Source organism: Lissotriton helveticus, chromosome 10 (assembly GCF_964261635.1).
Source record: "Lissotriton helveticus chromosome 10, aLisHel1.1, whole genome shotgun sequence".
In the NCBI taxonomy this organism is placed as follows: Eukaryota; Metazoa; Chordata; class Amphibia; order Caudata; family Salamandridae; genus Lissotriton; species Lissotriton helveticus.
The window spans coordinates 1128803336-1128824919 of record NC_136071.1 but is presented as its reverse complement, the minus strand read 5'-3'; the positions used below and the strand labels follow the sequence as shown (position 1 = coordinate 1128824919).

Sequence of the window (21584 nt, the reverse complement as noted above, 5' to 3'; positions counted from 1 at the left end):
GCCAGCCGGGTGGTAATTGAATAACAACGGCACGTGTGACTCTCCCCTGCCCGGTCTCCAACTTTCGGTTCCGGTGCCTCCACCTCATGGACTCTGCCTCGGTCGCCTAGGTGATTTGATCCTCTCACCTGGCCCGCAGGTGCTTGGCGATCCTGGTTTCCCCTGCTTCTTGACTGGTGGCTGGCCTTTACCGATTCTCTGACTTGCTGAGGGCACTTCGAGTGTAGCCATTTTCACTAGGTCTCAGAGTACCCCTCGGGGCGCACGACCCAAAATGGCCACCAAGCCCGAGGGAGAAAGACGCAAGACCAGACCGGCAGCTCGAGGAGGCTCTGTGCAGTCCAACGTCATGGATCGATACACCCTCACTAAGGGCTCTCCGGGTGGACCGAGCAAACCCCCTGCCAACCTTGGGGACGACTCCCTGTTGGATGGAGATCTGTCGTTGAGACGTCATGGGCGCCATTAATGGGATGAAGGCCACGCTAGGACAGCAATACGAGGCCCTGACCCATAAGCTGGACACAGTTGCCATAGATGTCACCCTGATCAGGGCGGACCTTGCGAAGACTAACGAGAAGGTCAAATCCCTAGATCTGAAGACATCTAGCCTTATTACCGACGTCTCCGAATTACAGACTGAAGTCGGTAACCTGAGGTCCGCCCGTGACTACCTCTCTCGACACCTGGATGATTTTGAAGGCCGCGCTCGACGGAACAACGTCCGACTGGTCGGGGTACCGGAGACGACGGACTCGTCATCGGTGGATCTACTAGTGGAGGACCTTGTCCTGAATCACTTAGCGCCCAAAGGCCTTAGCAAGTTTTTTGCAGTAGAACGGGCCCACCGTATCCCGGGTAGCCCGCCTAAGCTTGGAGCTCCCCCGCGGCCCATCATTGCACGGATCTTTAACTTTCGTGACAGAGACGTGATCCTCCAGGCTTCCCGCACATCGGGCCCTACGGCTTATGAGAATGCTTCGGTTAACTTCTACCCGGACTTCACCCAGCAGGTCCAGAACCAGCGCCTTGGATTTCAGGGGGTGAAGAGGAGACTGCGGGACAGAGACATGAAATATGCCATGCTTTTCCCGGCTCGCCTGCGTGTGGTCTACAATGATAGGACATTTTTCTTTGATCATCCTGGAGCAGCCTGCGACTGGCTGGACTCACTGCCCCCTCGAGAACAATTTGACCGTCCTGATCACTCCGGTGGTGCGGGGGACGGCCAGGTGGAGCAGGAATGAGGAGCGAACTCGGCTCCCGGGCCGCCATGTTGACTTTCGGCAGTGGTTTGATGCTACGCAACTATTGTTTGCTATTGTGTTGTCAGAACGGGGTGTGGGCGGGGGTCGGGTGAATCTTCCTCCTCTGGGGTTCTTTTCGTAGATTAGTTGTATATTAGGGCGACAGGCACACTGCAAGTTGGGGTGGCTCTTGAGTCTTACGTAGGGGTGCGGGGTGGGGGGTATGATGTTTTGGGGGGTTGAGGGGTTTCGATTTTTGTTTCTCTGTTTTCTTCAAGGCACTGTACTGATGATCTTCTGTATTTACGTGTTGCGTTGGGGGTGGGGGGGGCCTTGGGGTGGCCTGTGGGATGGGGGATAGGGGACTACGTATACTGTGTTGGAACGTCAATGGGTTGGGTGATAGAATTAATAGGGGGGTGGTTTTGCAGATGCTGCGACGCTTGTCTCCGGATGTGGTTTTGCTTCAGGAGACGCATCTGCTCGGCAACACGTGCCATGCACTGAATAGGCGTGGCTATCGTCTCATTGCACACTCAGGTTTCACTTCTGGCTCCAGGGGGGTGGGTATTATGGTTCGGACCTCCCTCCCTCTCGCTGTAGACGATATTATACTTGATGATAGAGGCCGGTACGCCGCCATTGTTGGGCGCTGGGAGGGGAAGGTGCTCACTATGTTTTCGGTCTATATACCTCCGGGCCTCCAAACTACGACTTATGCCGATTTGGGAAGAGTGATTCTGGGGGTCCCCGAAGGCTTGCTGGTGGTTGGGGGGGATTTTAATTCGGTAGTGTCTGGGACATTTGACCGTTACCCTCCCCGTGTTATCGCACAATCTCAATCCTGGTTGGGGGACTTCCTGGAGGCGCTGGGGCTGGCTGATTGCTGGTGTTTACATCATCCTGGGCAACGCCAGTATACCTTCCACCTTGGGGCCCACGGTAGCCTTTCGAGACTTGATTATGTACTGATGCCCTCCTCTCAAGCTTCCCTTATAGGGGAGGTTAAACATCTAGCCAGGGGTATCTCGGATCATTCCCCGTTGTGGTTGATTGTGAACGCACATCTGGGTTCGGAGGGTCGTCTCGCCCCGATTAACCCGTGGTACCTCCGCGATCCTAAGATCAGGAGGGAACTCCTTGCAGCGATCAATCACTACTTTACTGACAACGTTGGTTCAGTGACCTCTTCTGTTTCTCTATGGGAAGCGTACAAAACTGTAATTCGAGGCCAGGCCCTCTCATCGATTGGCCATGTTAAGAGATGTAGGCGGGAGGAGGTTGTCCGTCTTGAGTCTGACATTTCCGCCCTTGAAGGGGAGTTGGATTCTGGGGTCTCCCCTGAGAAGCTGCACCTTCTAAACCTGAAACAGCTTGAATATAGAGCGCTGGTGACTGATGCTGCGAAAGAGATGGGTCGTGAACGGCAGGGGCGGCTGTATGATGTGGGTGATAAGGCTGGGAAATTGCTGGCTTGGTTGGATAGGAGAGAATGCGCGAGTCGAGTAGTTCCCGTTGTGGTGGATGAAAATGGTGTGGATGTCACTGATCCAGCTAGAATCGTGACGCGCTTTGCTGACTATTTTCGGGTGGTGTACTCCTCGGTGTCCGATCGGCCGGAGCGGGACTCCCACTTGCTTCTACGTCATATCTCGCTCCCATGCCTGTCTGATCAAGAGAGGGATCTGTTGGAAGCTCCGCCCACTGTGGATGAGATTGCGACCGCTATCCGCTCGATTCGCTCGGGGCGGGCCGCGGGCTCGAATGGGCTCCCCATTGAACTTTATAAGCTCTGTCCGGATCTACTGGCGCCGTATCTCCGATCGATGTTCTTGGAGTCGCTGGAAGAGGGGTTTCTTCCTCCTGACCAGAGACTGGCCTCCATAGTAGTTATCCATAAGGAGGGTAAGCCGCGTGACCATTGTGAATCCTTTAGACCTATTTCCCTGATCAATGCTGAACCTAAGATCCTAGCCAAAGTCCTTGCTAATCGTCTGGTGTCTGTTATAGGCGATCTGGTTCACCCGGACCAGTCCGGCTTTATACCGCACCGAAACACGGCACTTAACCTTCGGCAACTGCATGGAGTCCTCGCGAGAGCGGGGACTCTGCGGGAGCCGGCCATCTTGGCGTCCTTGGACGCCACCATGGCGTTTGACACGATCGAGTGGCCTTATCTTTGGGCGGTCCTCAGTAAATTCGGTTTTGGACCCGCTTTTATTCGCGGGGTGCAATTGCTCTATGCTGACCCCTTAGCCAGGGTGGTGGTGAATGGGCGGGCCTCGACCCCCTTTGCTCTTGGTAGGGGGACACGCCAGGGTTGTCCTTTGTCCCCGCTCTTGTTTGCCCTAGCTCTGGAACCACTGGCGGCTTGGTTGAGGTGGGAACCGTCCTTGAGGGGAATTAGATGGTCCCCGGACTTTGAGGATCGGATATCTCTGTACGCAGACGATATACTCTTGTACCTTACGTCACCTCGTAAGTCGTTAATCGTCCTTTTTGATGTTTTGACTTCCTTTCATAAAAATTCCGGTCTAGTTATCAACTGGTCAAAATCCTGTATTTATGTTCTTTCCGGTGACGCTCCACTTTTGCCACGTGGCTGTCCCATCTCGGTGGCGCTGGAGGGTTTTAGGTATCTGGGGATCTTTATTACCTTGGACCCCGCACTTCGATATAAACGCAATTTGCTGCCCCCCCTCCAGCGCCTCCGTGCGGATGTTGGAACGTGGAGTCGGCTTCCTCTCTCTCCACTGGGACGAGCAGCGTTGTTTAAGATGATGTCGCTCCCCCGATTTCTCTATGCGCTTCAGAATACGCTCGATGTTGTACCGGCTAGCTATTTTCGGGAGATTGAGGGCCTCCAGAGGCAGTTGCTATGGGGGGGCCGGTCTCGCATTGCCCTTTCGAAGCTTACACTCCCGTGGTACGATGGCGGCATCGCTCTCCCTGACATCCGTCGCTACTACTGGGCCTCTCAGCTGGGGGCCATCAATCATGACACCTACACTCCTTCGCCAAATCCGGCCTTTGCGATGGATAAATGGTTGTTGCCCGGTGGTGACTACAACAGGGCTCTGTATGCGAAGTTGCCCGTCGGGTCACTTACGGGGCCCACTAAAACAGTCGTGCAGGTGTGGCATCGGGCCACGTCTGCTACAGGCTGGGCTGATAAGTTGACCCGTGCCACGCCGCTTTATGCCTCGGATAAACTTGGCTCCCTCTAGCGGTCGAAGGGGTTTGATCGATGGGACATGATTGGGATCAGCAAGGTTGATGATGTATGGATCAAGGGTAGGATCAAGTCGTTTGATGAAATGAAAGTTGAATATGGGCTGAATGATAGAGAATCTTTTAGATATGCGCAGGTCCGACACGCGGTCCTGTCTGTTTTCCCCCTGGGCTCGGATGTTCCGGAAGCGTCCCCGCTTGAGGATCGGATACTGGATGGGCATGTCCCTGATAGCACGATCTCCCTCATTTATAAAAAGTTAATCAATATTAGGATTGATCTATTGGATAGCCTTCGGGAGTTGTGGACTAGTGATGGTCTGGAGCTGGATGATGAGGACTGGCAGGCTGCGCTCTCTTCTCCTAAGGAGGTAGCTATTCCGGCACGCCTTCGATTTGTCCAGCTCAAAATTCTTCATAGGGTATATGTGACTGGTCCGCGTCTGGTGCGCATGGGGTTCTCGGCGGATGGATTGTGCAGACGTGGTTGCGGTATGGTGGCCACGTTCCTACATATCATTTGGTAATGCCCTGCTGTACTACACTATTGGAATCGCGTGCATGATGTAATGAGTGAGGTTATGGGTGTGCTGTTGAAGCCTGAAGCGCGGAGATGCTTGTTGAATGTTTGGGAACCGAATGATTGTACCCAAGCGCAGCTTCGATGGGTGACACTGGGTAACATGATAGCCAAGCGTGACATTGCCCAGCTTTGGGGCGCTCAGAGGCCTCCTACTGTTCTGGCATGGCAACAGAACATGGACTGGTCCATGTTTCGTGAAAAGACTGTGTATGTCTCCCGGGGCAGACCTGGCAAGTGGGGGAAGATTTGGACTCAATGGAACGCGTATCGTGGAGATATATGTACCCCCCCCCTTTCGGAATTTGACACCGACTTGTCTTCCTACCAACCTGATATTTCCTCCGCAGAAGTATAGATATATTGATTGTTTCTGTTCTCCTTCTCTTCCCCCCCATCCCACAGTATATTTTGAATGCGATACTGTTAGCTTTACGTTTGTAGCCCCCCCCCCCCCCCGCATAACCACATGATGACATGATTGTACTGGACTGCCTTGTTTTCTTTTGTTTTTCTATTTTCTTGTTCTTTACATTCAATAAAAAGTTTTCAAAAAAAAAAAGTAAAAGATCACGAGACGCCTGACGCTGCAGTTTGTTTTTAAATAGAGCGTACTTTGCCCGAGGATAGTAGAGGCTTTACCAGATAGCCAGATTGCTTTATTTTTTTACGTTTTTAATTCCCCCCAAGGTAAGTAAAAAGAGTCCCTTTCTAAGTAGCGCAAAAACGCATTATTTACTGTGGTAGCAAGTATCCCATAAAACTAATAGCCGGACAACCATTTCCGTTCCTTCTGCTGCTTGTTACTCTCCACCATGGCGCGTCGTCCCCTCTGTTCAGCAGGGGTCTCGACGGGCTAAAAGGCCAGGACTGGCTGAGCTGGTTCTCCATCACGCGCTGGCAGCATTTTCTCCGCTTTTCGTTTCTTACTTGTCCTACGCTTAGTTCAAGGACTACGAGAGCCAGAATGCAAATAAAAACAGAACTGGTTTTGCTATTCAAGCTGAACACCGGGAAAACTTGACATCTACAATAATGATAACACGTACTTTGCGCACAGCCCGGTTTGCCTGATGAGTCAGTGGGGAGTTGGTTTTCCAATCCCTTGGTTTGGTTTCATTTTACAAATAGCCGATTGTGAGCCGAGCTGAGTCAACTACAACTCCCAAAATGCACTTTTTTAGTTAAATACAATCTCACAAGCCTGAAAACAACAGCAAATGCATTTACATAGCGTTTTATGTTACCGAGAACACGCTGTAGCGCTTTCGATGGACAGGAGTAGGAGCTTTTAATGATTTCTATGAGCGCCCTTCTGACCCAGTTGGGTAACAAAATTCCGACTTCATAAGCGTCATTACCCACTACCCTACGGCATGGGTTGTACAGAAAGGCCCAGCAACTGATTGAACTTTATTTCAGATTCTAGGAGAAGGTAGCCCTACAAGTGCCAGCTTCGAAGCACAGATGTGGTGACCAGATGGTTGTATGTCACTAGCACATGCCATTTAAATCCCTGGAGCTTTCCTTCACATATCGCTCGTGATCAGCTGCCTTGGCGCGATTGGTTACATCGAAGTAAGGCACGGTCACATCTCCCAGAATGCAATGGGTGCTTAGACGGATGCCATCGGTTGGAATAACGGCGCATTAGCATCCAATGAAATATGTTTTAGTATGGAACGGAGGGAGGGCGCTCTCCCTACCTCGGAGTCGATATCCCACAACTTGCAGGTTTCATGCCGGACCCAGGTTTACTTTGTTTCCTTTACTTGGGCAAAGCAATCTGCTCATTCCAGCATAATATTCTCAACCTTTAATTTTTGTCTATATTCTCCGCCCTCCCCCTCCGAATCAAGCAATAGCTACTCCCTTTATGGCTCTCATCCACGTCATTCATCCATGGGGGAGCTCGCTGTGCCCCCCTGCCTCAAATTCCCATCTCCGCTTTCTTCCTGCTCACCCTGAACTTACTCTGATCACATGCGCTCTTAACCTTTGTCCTTCCTTCCCTCCCCCTCTCAACACGTCTTCCTTCCCTCGCCCGCCTCAACATCCCCACCCCTTCCAAAATACCACGGGCTGCCCTGACCGGCCAGGCAGGGCTCATTTTCGGGTTACAGTGAGCAATTACGTTTTCACTTTTGGAAAGCGGTGGTCACGCAGGGAGCGTGCATATTTCGGAGATGAATGTTCTTTTCCCAGGGTTTAACTATATTACAGGGTTAGTTTGAAAGTTCATTTTATGTCAACAAATATTTCTGCACTGAACTACAAACTACGGTTACTGTGGAGGAATGGATGGAGGGTATTCATTTCTAGGGGAAGACCCAGAGCGATTGGTCACCAAGGACGCCTTGTTACAACCCAGTGCATTCTGAGAGTAATAGTCCAAAGGCATTGCGGTTAATTCAACTGACCTAAAGAAAGTACAGGAAAACATGATTTATAAAAGAACATAATTATCAATTTCTCAGTTTGCTGATTTGACATTTCCCTGTTTACAGGACTTTGAGTGGGATGAAAATAATGGGTGGGGGTCTCTCAAAGGTGTGTGGTCGATATAATTAAGGACATGGCTTAAAAACACATAAGCTACAAATCTGTGTTTAGCACAGTGTGCGCCCCACTGGTATTTTGCTGCTTCTGTAATTGCATCTAGATATATAATACAATTAACATTACACCTACAACAAGCCAGGGCTATTGGCTTTGTCAATGGGTATTAGTTGCATAAGATAAATAAGCAACAACTATAGCTACACTGTATATCATTTTGAAAATGCTTCTGTTCTGAAGTGATGAGACTATGAAAGAGCTAGAACGATTCTCTTTGAAGTTGCATCAAAGTCAGCTATGGTTGGTACTGCCTCAGAGTTAAGATGTTTTTTTCACCCTTCGGGTGAGGGCAAAAATGGAGAGCCCGATAGGGACACATCTGAGCACCTGCTTTTTAGGTCTCGCATGGCGGCGGGTGCACACATGCACACTCGAGCTCCCAAGATTTAATGACTTTGAGTAGCGAGGTTAACCCCGCCCCTCTTCTCCATTGGCTGGCCTCCTAAACGGTGGCCAGCCATTGGAGAAGAAGTCCCCAGAGGGCGCCTGGATAGCGCTAGTCCAGCGGGACTACTGCACCTTCCGGGAGAAGATTGAGAACGCTGCCAGCAAGGGCGCTATGGGGGTGGTGGTGGTGTTCAATACCGAGCCTGGAAACAGCGTCACCACCATGTAAATGTCCCACCCAGGTGAGTGTGGACCTAAGACCAGCTGGTCATCCATCCTGCTAACAAGCCACACTGAAGACAAAGAGCCCACCAGGGGCTTGAGGATAGCCCCCAAAACTACACAGCATAAACCCGTATTGCAACAGTGTTCAGAGTACATGTGGGAAATCATCATCGGCCCAAAATATAATCCAGTAGCCATACCTGCAGACCAAAAGGCCTCACTATGTGGGTCCCTCAGCTAAACTGCAAGTTCCAGAATGCTGTTTTGTTACCTCCTGAGCCAGGACTAGCTCTCAGTGTCACCTCTGCCACAGGTCTACTTGGTAGCTAGGGGTGGTAGTTTCCTTTGTGTCCCAGTATTAGTAACTTAGGCTTTCTCATAAATTCACGAGACATCTAATATATGGGATGGATTACCCTTTTCTCTGTGTGTGTGTGTGTGTAGCTGTGTGTGTGTGGCTGTGTGTGTGTGGCTCCCTGTGTGTGTGTGTGTGTGGCTCCCTGTGTGTGTGTGTGTGTGTGTGTGTGTGTGTGTGTGTGTGTGTGTGTGTGTGAGGGGGGGGCTCTGTGTCTGTGTGTTGGGCTCTGTGTCTGTGTGTTGGACTCTGTGTGTGTGGGCCTGTGTGGGTGTGGGTGTGGGTCTGTGTGTTTGTGTGTGGCATTTGCGAGAGATTAAGCTATTGGCATTGTAAATGACAATGCCATTTATTTATCTGTTTTCAAAAGCAACACATAAATAAAAAAATGTCATTTACAATGCCAATAGCTCTAACTTTTGCAAAGGCGAGACCGTTGCATTGTAAATGCTTGTTAAACAATGTCTCTTAACAAGAACCCAGCTGTTAGTGAAGAAAACCACAATGGCATAGGAAATCAGGTTGAGGAGCTCGACCTCGCCCCTTATCTCCACAAAGAATTTAGGGAGTTAAGGTCTCTATGCAAACCTAAAAATATAATCATAGGCACTCTCTGCACACTATACCTCATTTTGGTATAGTATATGCAGAGTCAGTTTCCTACAATATGTTCACTGATGTAACCGAGAAGAGGTCATGGATAGCAGAACACAGGGCACTACAGTCATTAGATACCCCCCCTACCTTCTAGATGGCAACCTCACCTATGTGTTGTAGGAAAGTGCCCCTTTTTGTCATGGCCACCCCTACATATTGCCATTGGTACTGATGTTTTTTAACTGATGTGCACTGGGTCTCCCCTAACCAGCCCCAGGGCCAGTGCTTTTTCCATAAAAACAAAGTAAGAGTCTACTTGCGTTACAATTGGCACCCCTGTAAGTCCCTAGTAAATGGTACCCCATGCATACAAAGAGGGTCCCTAAGGGCTTAAGCATGTTGTATGCCGCCCTACGGGATCCCCCATACAAATTGCATGCAGGCTTCCATTGCAGACTGCATGGTATGGTGCTAAGCATGTGTGAAAACAGGACATGGCATGCTCACTGTGTGTCATGCCAAAGTCACTGCATATAATATATGTAAGCATACCCCACAGCAAGGCAGCATGTATTATATTAAATGTGAGGACATATCTGCATGACCAGATAGGCCCCTGTGCTGTCTAGTTTAATTGCTAGATGATTCAAGTGAAGAGAGAAGCTATCTTAAGTATATGTACTGGGCACTGGTCATTACGAGTTCCCTGGCTGCATGAAAGCTTTACTTAAACCTTTGGTGTTTGATATCAAACACTTTGTCCTAATAAATCTGTACTGTTGCCAGTACCAGATTTATTATGACACGCACCCAGAGGGCTCCTTAGAGGTTCCCCCTGAAAAACATACCAGTATCTAGTATGCTGGATGACTGGTAATGACCAGCCGGCCACCACAGACAAGTTTCTGAACCCCTGCAGGTGAAAGCCTGCACTTTCTGGGGCCAGAAACAATACCTGCTCTGGAGTAAGGTATTCACACCTACAGTAGAATGGCTAGCAATTTAGCATATCGAGGCCAGTGGCTTCGAAAGCCCCTGTCACCTTTGAAGTGCAACCCCGACTTCCCCAGACCTTGGAGATGCCACCTCCTACCCTGATGCCCATTTGGCACCAGAAGTTAGCTATGCAGTAGGCGTGTTGCACCCACCTCCAGACTAGTCACACCCCTAAGGTGGGCTACCTGATGTGCTCCATGAAAGAAGGGTTCGGCCATCTTGTTTTTGGTGGAATTAGGATCTCTGGGACAGGGTTATGCCCTCACCCCACAGGAAGTGGTCATACAGGGGCTGTAGTGATGACGGGGGTAAGTAGCCCGGTGGCTTCTACCCTTGACTCCCCTTAACACCCCTGAATAAGTTATTTAGTAGACCCCTGACACAAGGAACTGAGATTTTTCTACCTGAAGAAGAAGAAGGACAAAAAGGAGCAGAAGACGTAAGAACTGGTAACCAGCATCTACCTCTGTACAAAACCCTGCCTGATTGCTGCTCTCCCGACAATCGCCGACATTGATTCGTCCAGAAGGGGAACAGTTTGCCCGAACCCTTGGAAGACTGCCAAGTACTTCCTCGACCCCGTAGAATCTCCCTCGGAGTGGAAAAGCCACTTACTTGCAACAGCAAGCACCAATTGCAGCTGCTGGGTACAGCGTTCTGTTGACCCCCGGGCCCACCTCAGCAAGAGGTATTTGTGCTCCAGGAGGTCAAATCCAGCTCCCTGCCAAATTTGGAGATGCCAGGACCCCCAGGAGCCGCCCAGCACCAATTCCCAAGCACCAAGGCTTGTTTGTGTTCGGTCAGAACACCACTGCCTTCAAAACGTACCTGCCCGTTGAGAGAGAGGCCAGCTGCACGCCGCTGTATTTCTTTTCCCTCTTCCCTCTTCAGCAGGAACACAGAGAACCATGAGAGCCAGACAAAACATATCTGCGCCCTAGCTCTCAAACTCATGCTCAAGTAAACTAACAGTGTCTCTGTGGTCCTGAGACCCTGAAGAGCCTAGCCCAAACTCTCCCTCCCTTTGCATTCTGCCGGACTGATCCCTCAGTCCCCCTCTTGCATACTTTTTTCCCCCCATTGACTTTAATGTTTAGCGTTCAATGCTACCACCACTGAAAGCACCTCTGCACCTGGATGCCCAAGGGCAGGTACATTTAAACAGTTGGGGCTTTCTTGACCCCTACTTACCTTAAGTCCAGAAGAACATTCCTGTAAGTAGTCTGTAAGTGTGTTTATGTATTGAATGTTTCTCCCATAGAATAACAATACTGCGTTTGAGGCTGAAATAAAATGTGCTCAAGGTTGCTATTACCAAGATAGAATCGTATCGGCTGCAAATTCCCCTCGTGACATTTTCCCACAGTGCAAAAACACTCCTGACTCCCACCCCCTCCTAATTTCAGATAATGCCCAACTTCGGTGCAACCAGATAGCAGAATTTTTTTCTGCCAAGATACAAACATCTATAAGTCCTTTCCTCAGGAAATAGACCAATAGACTGTACCACCAATAGACCCAGTAAAGGAACAGGACCTGTTGGAGGAATTCCCCCCCTTAGACCGAACCTCCTTGCAGAAAATTCTGAATCACCTAAAATCTGGCTCTCCAATAGATCCAGCTCCCCCTACCATTCTAAAAAAGATTTTTGAGACCATTTCTCTTCTGATGGGAACTGTGCCCCCGCTTTGGAAACAGGCGATGGTCAAAGCTCTTTAAAAAAAAAACTAGTTTGGACCCAGAAGAATGGGTGAATTATTGACCTATATCTCTGCTGCCGGGTATAAGTAAAATAGCTGAGAAGCATGTGAACTCAGCCCTCTCTGCATTCCTGGAAAAGAACAACCAGCTCCATCCCTCGTAGACAGGATTCAGATCACAGCGGAGCACGGAGACCGCACTTCTGTCGGTAGTGGAGGAAACTAGGAAAACCATTGATGGCGGAGGCTGCGCAGCACTTATTCTGTTAGACCTCAGCGCAGCCTTCGACACAGTGAATCACTCGCTATTGATTAGTACACTCAGGGATGTAGGAGTGACTGGAATAGCTCTGAAATGGCAGCAGTGCTTCTTGGAAAACAGATTCTTCTCAGACTTCGATGATGAAATTTCTCCAAAACAACTGCCCCTTACATGTGGAGTTCCTCAGGGATCGGCGATGAGTCCCACTTTATTTAACATTTATATGAGCTCCTTGGCAGGAATAGTTACTCCATTTGGGGTTCAGGTTGTCACCTGTGCCGGCGACACTCAGTTGGTCGTTTCCCTCAATAAATGTGACAATTCTGGACCGGGCATACCTCCTTGCCTTGAAAAAGTCTCCAGATGGATGGACAGCTCATGTCTGAAGCTTACTGAGGCAAAGACTGAGCTTATGCTCCTTGGTAATTCCGCCCCTCCCAATGTAGATACATTTTGGCCTAACTGTCTGGGCCCACCCCCCTGCCCCGAAAAATATATTAAGAGCTTAAGGGTCTGGCTTGACTGTAACCTTTATTTCAAGGAAAGTAGCAGCCAGCTGCTATGGTCTCTTGAGGAGGGTTAGGAAGCTCCTCCCCTGTTACCTTTCATGCCCAGAAGGCTGCTAGTTCAAGCACTGATTTTGTCACAGCTTGATAATGCCAATGCTCTTTATTTAGGAGCTCCTTACTCTGACCAAAATACTACAGACCGTACATAACTCCGCAGCTCGTCTGCTCTTGAATATCCCTAGACGTCTCTCAGCTAAACCTGCTCTGGCCTCCTGCACTGGCTCTCAATCCAGGAGAGAGTCCAGTTTAAGGCCATGTGCATTGTACATAAAGCCATTTCTGGAGAAGGATCCCAGATGATTCATTCCTACAGGCCCAATAGAACTTTGAGATCCAAAAGTAAGCATTTTGTGACAGTCCCAAAAATAAAACAGATGAGAAGTAGAGGTTGCCTTTTTTCATACAATGTCGCTAAGACATTAAACCACCTCCCCCTCCATATTCGTACACAATCAAACTACCTGAATTTCCATAAGCAATTGCAATCTCTCCTTTTCCCTTGATATGTTCGGTATCGGTATCTGCGTTACTATCAGCGCTGGGATGCCTTCGGGTAACCAGGTGCTACTGTCGCAGGGATTCTGCTCCTACACAGAACTGTGCATAGAGACTTGGAACCTCAGTGAATTAGCGTGTGCCAAACTCACCTTAGTACCCAAAATCAAGGTAACGTGGAACACATGAACACTCTTTCGTTATACAACCATATCAATCCAGAACAAGGAGTAAATAAAGATACGTGCACATTTGAAATGTTTATTTTCTAATGCAATGTTCTCAAGCGGAGTATCTTAGCTAATACAGGCAAACATATTATAAGACACAAAGTAATCAGCATAGTTAGTAGTCCATAGAATACAAAGGGAGAAAGCATGTTAAAATGCTAGAGGGAAGAAGGCTAAAAGACACCTAAATCTCACCCTCCCTTGCTAGTAAATTATATTATATCTAAGAAGGTCTCTTTGGGTTTTAGCAGGGCGGCCCCATACCTCTGATCCTAGTGGTAAGGGATCACATCATCTTCCACCAGCTCTCTGCAAGCGCAGCTTCATCAAGTGTGTGTGTATGCTCTGTGTAGTGCAATATTAAATGCGCCTAAAGCCAGAATTGGCCGCAGCTGCATGTATGTTCTGTCTAGAACGTGCGAAGATCAAACCTCACAACAACCACTGTGTTGAACTAACCTTGAAGGCCTCGGCACTCACAGTACAGACATAGCTTACCAAGCAAAGCTGATACTAATAGCAAAACATAATATTCTTGTGTGAAGCAAAATATTCTACTGGGCTAAAAGCTCTAATAACAATATGTGTCGTGTGCAGAAGTAGCAGAAAGGTAAAATGGCGTTTAAACTCCTAATAAGCTCATGCTAACTTAACACAGTGCGAAGGCAAAGCATATCAATATGACACTACCTCCATTCGTTTATTCATGCCTCAAATCTGACAGCTGTAATTTTCTTCTGAAAAATGTAATGATTTCTAAAGTACTTACCCGATCAGCTTGGTGTCTAAAATTATATAAAAATGTTTTTTTTCTAAATTGGTCTCGATTTTCTGCTGGGGTGTGTCTCACTTATTGACTCTGTGTGTACAACAAATGCTTAACACTACCCTTTGATAAGCCTAAACTGCTCACCCACACTCGACAAAAGAGAACATTTGGGATTATTAATGTAATCCCTGTAAGCCAATAAGGGTCGTCAGGACTTTCTACATAGTGTACCTCATTTTAGTACACTACATAAAAAGTCAACTTCCTACATGTGTCACTTAAGGTCCACGTAGCAGCAATTGTGGCATACACTAAGGGACATATAGGGAGGGGTTTCTTGACTTCACCAGTCATGAAGAGATTCCTAGTGGGAGCAAAGAGGATAGCACCACCACGGTTACCGCCCACTCCCTTGTGGAATCTAAGCATAGCGCCCATAGAACAAATGCATGAACCTTTTAAGCTAATACATCAGGTTAAACTCAAATAGTTAAGATTAAAGACCTACTTAGTAGTCATCACGTCTCTACCCAGGGTCACCATGTTGCAGGAATTACTCCTACTGGTCAGTAACTAATTAGTTAGTAAATGCGTCAAGGCATTTTTTCTTTCCCGTTTTAAGGTACATCAGTTTCTAGTTGGTTACATGACCTCTAGGATTGGGACCTGGTTGGAAGGTGCGTGTATTTGGACAATAATGACATTTCTCAAAAGCGAAACACAGGTCTTAGATATATTCCACAGTAAAAGTAATTGTGATGGTTAATGATGCATGCAGGATTGTGTTGTGATTTATCTTTCTTTTTTGTTCAAGATCTAGCTCTGCATCATATATTCAGTTTATTTCCCTTGTTTTTCAGAAGAGAAGTTTGCGCAAGCTGTCTGCTTCCTCTTGGTGGACCTGTATCTGCTGACTCATCAAACTGAGAAAGCCTTGCATCTTCTTGTGGTTCTGGAGAAGATGATTTTGCAGGGAAGCAATATTACTAAAAATGGGAAACATAACGAGGTGAGTCAGTTATTGCAGATCTGCACTAAATAGTGCTTTGGGTCTGATGCTTCAGGGAGATGCAGTTCTTTCATCCCTAATTTACTTTGTGTAGTATGTTTCCCAGGTGCCCATGCTTTTTTCCCATGTGTGTATGTTGCCTTTGGAATAGAGATGATGTAACTAAATGGATTGACTGTATGTATGTATGTATAGCAATAAGTACAGCTGGAAAACTGCTTCATAAACTGAAATCTCTATTACAGAGTACTAATGGGACATCATAAAGCCTCACTGGTTGGAATCATTCATGCAAGTTGTGTATATCAGTTCACTCATTTTTTTAACGTATTTTATTGGTTTCAGAGATAACAACAAGATCTCCCATAGGAAAAATAGATAACACAACATTTGCTGGTGGGATCGTCATCTCAGTCCAACATTAGACCTTCAAATGAGTGTGTTGATGCTCTACTTTTCTCTCGTTTGGTAGTCCACCATATCTGATCACCAGGCCTTTTCTCGGACACAATCAGTAGTTCCCCCATACAATTGGCACCTAAGAGTGAGAGATGTCAAACATCCCTTCTCTAGAGAGTCCAGGGTGCCCTGGGATTAAGGAAAGTGAGAAAGTGGTAAACCGTGGCCCATACGCAATTAGATAAATGGGAGATGGAAGGAAAAAGCGAATTCAGATGGTCATACGTTTGTAAATGGACATGTAAAGAGTGGACTGATAAATGTAGGGGATGGGTGTACTCGAAAAATCACAACTCTGGCTTCCGCAGTTTCGGGTGTGGTCATGGGTGTTGCCAGTGTTTAGAACCTTGCTTGGATTATTGCAGTCTTCCAATAGTCACCGCTCAGTATGTACATCACATTTTTAATTACGGTTCTTATCAGACATGGTCACGATGAATTCTGCATCACCAAAAGTGACATATATTTCCCTTGGGACCCTGTGTGTGGTTATAATCGCCTAATAGGTGTCTGCCATCGAGGGAAGCATCCCTTATCCAGTATTATGGGTATCTTTCATAGATTCACATGCCTGAATCATTCCCCGTCGTCGGGGTGGGAGTCCCCGGTATATAACAATAGTAATGTCAAATAGACATATACATACTAATAGGCCAGAGGCCTCACATTAGTAACCTATCTGAGTTCTTTTGTAAAAAGGACCGAAGTTTGGCCAGGAGCCAATCAGCTACTCCCACCCTCTAGAACCTTCCTGGAAGGAGCCCTAGTCCCTCAGATTTTCTACCGCACATCGTGCTAAGGGAGTATCCACTGAGCTCTGCTCAGCTTTCTGGTATTTCTGGATTTATTCCATATTTTTCTCACAGAACTTATTCTTGTGGAGGAGTACTTCAGTCCACCATGTCCGACACTCCTAAAAAAGGGCTCTTTAGACCCTGTGCTTCATGCAGCAAGTTGAGACTACATGCGGATGACAGGCATGAAGACTGCCTTTACTGTCTCTATCCTGACCACTCTGCGAAGGATTGCACAGTCTGCCGCACTTTCTCTGCCAAGACCCTGAAGGACAGCAAGGGGCGCCTGCTTTTATGGCTCAAGAGACTTAAAGAGAAGGATCAGACAGTCTCTTCAGGAGAGAGCGAGTGTTCCTTTGGGAGCTCACATTCCTCCTACAAAAGGCCCAGACCGTCATCTCCAGGCCGGTCTGCAGAGCCACCTCAGAAGAAGACGCCCAAGTCTTCAGAGGTTCGTCAACAGGCCATGGCAGGGACAAGTTCTCTTCAGGATTTCGCCTTCAAAAAGCCTTTGCTGGTCACTTCAGCCATGCCTGTGACTACGTTGACAGCAACTTTATCTACGTCGATGGCATCGTCCTTCTCTGCCATGACCTCTACCACGGCATCGTCGTCGACGGGTCAGTCATTGCTAATAAAGAATCGTTGCCGCCGCCTCCGTCGACGACATCTAACACGTCGACGAAAACAGTCATCGTCGTCGACGAGAGTCACTTCAGCGTCGACGATTTCTTCATCGACGGCATCTAAGGCACCGTCGACGGCTCCATCGTCGGCTCCATCGTCGACGAAGCCATCGACTAAGCCAACAACGTCGACACTGGCGTCGAAGAAGTCATCGACGTCTACACCAGCGTCGACGAAGCCGTCGACGCAACCGTCGACGAAGCCGACGTCGACGAGATCATCGACAAAGCCATCGACGACAGGTCCAACGTCGACACTGCCGTCGACGAAGAGAGACCCGTCGACGCTGCCGTCGACAACATCGTCGACGATGAAGACAACTGAGTCGTCTGCAAAGGCCATTGACACTCCACCGTCGACGACCACCCCGTTGACGGGCTCGTCGACTACAGAGTCTCTTACGCTGAAGTACTCTTAGACGCACTACAGGCTGACAACGAGTACTTTAACGCCGGAATTGACGTCGCCTAGCAGGGTCCAGCCACTGCCACAGACCCATCTGCTGGACACAGAGGATTCTGATGATGGTTCAATGTTCCAACCTGCGACAAGTCCGTCAGAACTCCATGTTAAGGTCCATGAAAGCTCAGACTATGAAGACCTGGGTCAGGATGAAGGGCGATATCAGGAGGAATGTCAAATTACTCCGCCTCCTTCCTCACAACCTATGGTGTGCCTCCCAGCATCAATAGTGACGGACCTGCAATTTCTCATAGCAGACTACAAATAACTGTTTCCGCCCACTCTGCCTCCTCCGATTCAGCAGCCTACACCTGTGATACCTCCTCGACCTAGACCACCTCCACTGGTCATTCGTCAAGATCTGGTAACTTTACCACATCTACCTTCTTCTGATGAAGAGGAGGAATTAGTAGGAGAAGAGGAAGGACAGCAGGAGGAAGGCGAAATTCAGGACGATGAATGGAATAACTATGTCATTCAGGATCCGGCATCCCCTGACCTGGCACAGGCGGATTCACCCCCACAGGATATCGGGGGGTTTCATAATATTGTGGAAAGAGCTGCGGCAAGGTTTAAAATTGAAATGACCACGCAAACCCAGGATTGCTTCCTGTATGACTTCAAAGAGCCATTCAAGAAGATTGTACAATCCATCCCTATCATTGAGTATATCTGGGATCAAGGGGTGAAGATAATGAAAAACCCCTCATCTCTGATTTCAGTTCCACCCAGGCTTGACAAAAAATATAAGGCCCCAGCCATGGCTCCGGCATGCCTTATAGGCCAAACGAAACCGGACTCAGTTATTACGCAGGCTGCACAGCCTAAATCTAGTAATCCGTCGGCAGCGTTGACTGCGCCACCGGATAAGGAAGGCCGTAAACTTGATAATATTGGTAAAAAGTTTTCGTCCATGTCGGCCCTTTCTATCCGGGCGGCAAAGTCCCTGGCCCTCTTAGGACGATACAATCGCCAGATGTGGGCGGATATTGCCCCATATTTAGGAGCAATACCAGAGGACCAAAAGGAAGAGGCAAAGAAGATACTCCTTGAAGGCGAGCGATCTGCTTTGGAAATGATAGATGTGGCGATGGATATAGCCTCTACAGGATTTAGACAGATGGCAGGGGCGGCAGTCCTAAGGCACCAGGGGTGACTTAAAGCCACATCGTTCCAGCCTGAGGTACAAACCAATTACTGGACATGCCGTCTGTTGGAATACTGCTCTTTGGGGAGCATATAGATGAGATGCTGCAGGGTATCAAAAAAGATACAGAGACCGCGAAAGCCCTGGGTACCCTCCAGTATAAAAATACTTCCTTTCGAGGCTCCAGAGGCAGAGGACAACAGACAAGAGGTGGCTATCAGGGATACAAAACCTCCTATGGCTCCTCACAGCAGTACAAGCCGCAATACCAGCAGAGACCGCAACAAGGCCACTCATCGTACAACAAGCCTTCCTTTCGAGGGCGAGGAGGAGGAATAAAGGACGCAGCCAGAAGGCAATGACCTCTTTCTTCCACAGGCCTCCACTTTTTCTCCACATTACTCAGTTGGAGGGAAAATATCGAACTTTCTCCACAATTGGCAAAAAATCACGACGGATCGTTGGGTTCTCCAGCTGGTTCGGTTCGGTCATACTTTGGAGTTCGTAAAGACTCCTCCTCCGAACCCCCCACGTCCTATGCAGCACAAGAATCTGCATCTCCTTCAAAAAGAACTCTCTCTAATGCTCCAGAAAAGGGCCGTGGAAAGAGTTCCCAGAGGTGAGAGGAGGAAAGGATTCTACTCCCGATTCTTCCTAATACAAAAAAAGGAGAAAAAATGGAGACCTATATTGGACCTAAGAAGCCTCAACAGATACCTCAAGAAACAATTGGTTCGAGGCATATGGGCTGCAGATGGTACATTTATGAATAGATCGCCATCTGGTGTTGGGCTCGGATGATTGCACTTGTTTTTCTTCTGGAGAAGTCTTTGTCGTCATAGATGACTCCTCCTCTTGGTGCTAGTGCGCATGGGCATCGGCTCCATCCTTAGATTGTTTTTTTCCGCCATCGGGTTCGGATGAGGATCGAGGCGCTCCGGACCGACTTCAATAAAGGTTATATTCGGCGCGTAACCCTTTCCAATTCGACGGTATTGTTATCGAACGCGACTCCAATTCCATCTCGACGCGTTTCGAAGAACGACGACTACGAGAAGACCAGCTCGACGTAGTCCAGCCCGGAGTCCATGGAAAGGACTCCATTCAAAAAATGTCCAACGTGTGGTGCTAAGTTCCCACACAAGGACCTGCACGAAGTGTGCAACCTCTGCTTGTCCCCTGAACACGAATCCAGGGACTGTGAGGCCTGTGCAGCATTTTCTTCAAAATCGACGATTAGAAACCGTCGAGCCCGAAGACACGAGGTATCGAGAATGCAGTCACAAGCAATCCCGGAGCTGTTCGAGGACCAGCACCCAGAAGAGGAGGAAGAAGAGGCCGACGAGGCGGGGTCTGAAGCGGACGAGTCCGACGTCGAGGAAATCGACGTCCAACAAACCGTGAGTGACGACGTCCCTTTACCAAAGAACAGACCCCGCACGGTGTCGACCCCGCCCTCGAGCCCGGTCAGACAACCGAAAAAAGTTTCCGACGCCCCGCCTTCGGGCCCGGCAACGAAACCGAAACACTCGGTCTCCCATCATGGTGGTTCCGATAAACGACCCACATCGACACCGAAGCACCATGTCAAAGAAAGCTCGAAGTCAAAACAGTCCATGTCGACACCGAAACACGTTTCGACGTCGAAAACATCCTCGACACCGGGGACATCGTCGACACCGAAGACATCGGATCCGAATAAAATCTCGGTGCCGAAAACACAAATGGACAGTCAGAAGAAAAAACACCTTTCGGACCCGAAAACTGCGGTACCGACACAGGAATATAAAACAGATCCTAAACAAAAGACTCTGTTTATTGATCCACAAACTGGCAAGGTAGTCACAGAACTACCTAAAAAGAGGAAGAATGAACAGTCGGACGACAGGACTCACCCGAAGAAGAGAACAATGGGGACAAATACAACTCCTCCCCATTCTCCAAAACCTAGAGACACACCCTCTTCTCCTCTTCCTCACAATAGGCCAAATATTCCTCCCACACGACCATCTACACCTACAACAGATGTAGAAAGTGACACAGGGGAGGGAGAACATCCTGGGGATGATGAAGACACAATCCCAGAGGAGGCAGACCCATGGGAAGAGTACAATGTAGGGTCAGATAACGATAACGACCCTGAACTGTATCCTTCAAAACCTTCACCTCCTGATGATAATACTGGTTTTGCGCAACTCATTAATAGAGCAGCAAAATACCACAAGGTAGAACTACATGCAAAACCTCAAATAGAGGATTTCTTATTAGAAACACTACCTACTACACAAAGAACATCAGGAACACTACCAATGCTTAAGAGCCTTCTCACTCACACATCAGAAATATTCAAAGACCCGGTGAGGGCTAGGGTACTGAACCCAAGGATTGATAAGAAATATAGAGCAGCTCCAAAAGACCCAATATTCATTAAAGGGCAAATTCCTCTAGACTCACTGGTAGTCACAAACGCTCGTAAGAGAGCAAACTCTTTATCTACAGGAGAAGCTCCACCTCCTGACAAAGAGTCTAAGCTAATAGATGCCTCTGGTAAGAGGGTAGCATCTCAAGCGGCAAACAGCTGGCGCATAGCTAATACACAAGTACTACTTGCAAGGTATGACAGAGCACATTATGATGAGTTAGAAAAGCTCATCACACATCTCCCTAACGAACATCAAAAGAGAGCAGATCAACTCATACAGGAAGGGAAGTTAATTACTAACACTTCAATCAAGTGCGCCCTAGACGCGGCAGACACTGCAGC

General features: G+C 48.3%; 1 protein-coding gene across 4 annotated transcripts in view; it reads left to right on the top strand.

Moving 5' to 3' along the window:
- The window catches only part of CNOT10 (CCR4-NOT transcription complex subunit 10), a 517759-nt gene that overhangs the window by 162093 nt on the left and 334082 nt on the right, over positions 1 to 21584 (top strand). For all 4 annotated transcript variants that reach the window (XM_078663928.1, XM_078663926.1, XM_078663927.1 and 1 more), the window contains one exon: positions 15123 to 15271. In XM_078663928.1, the coding sequence (XP_078520054.1) occupies positions 15123 to 15271 (149 nt within the window). The remainder of the gene's footprint in view (positions 1 to 15122; positions 15272 to 21584) is intronic.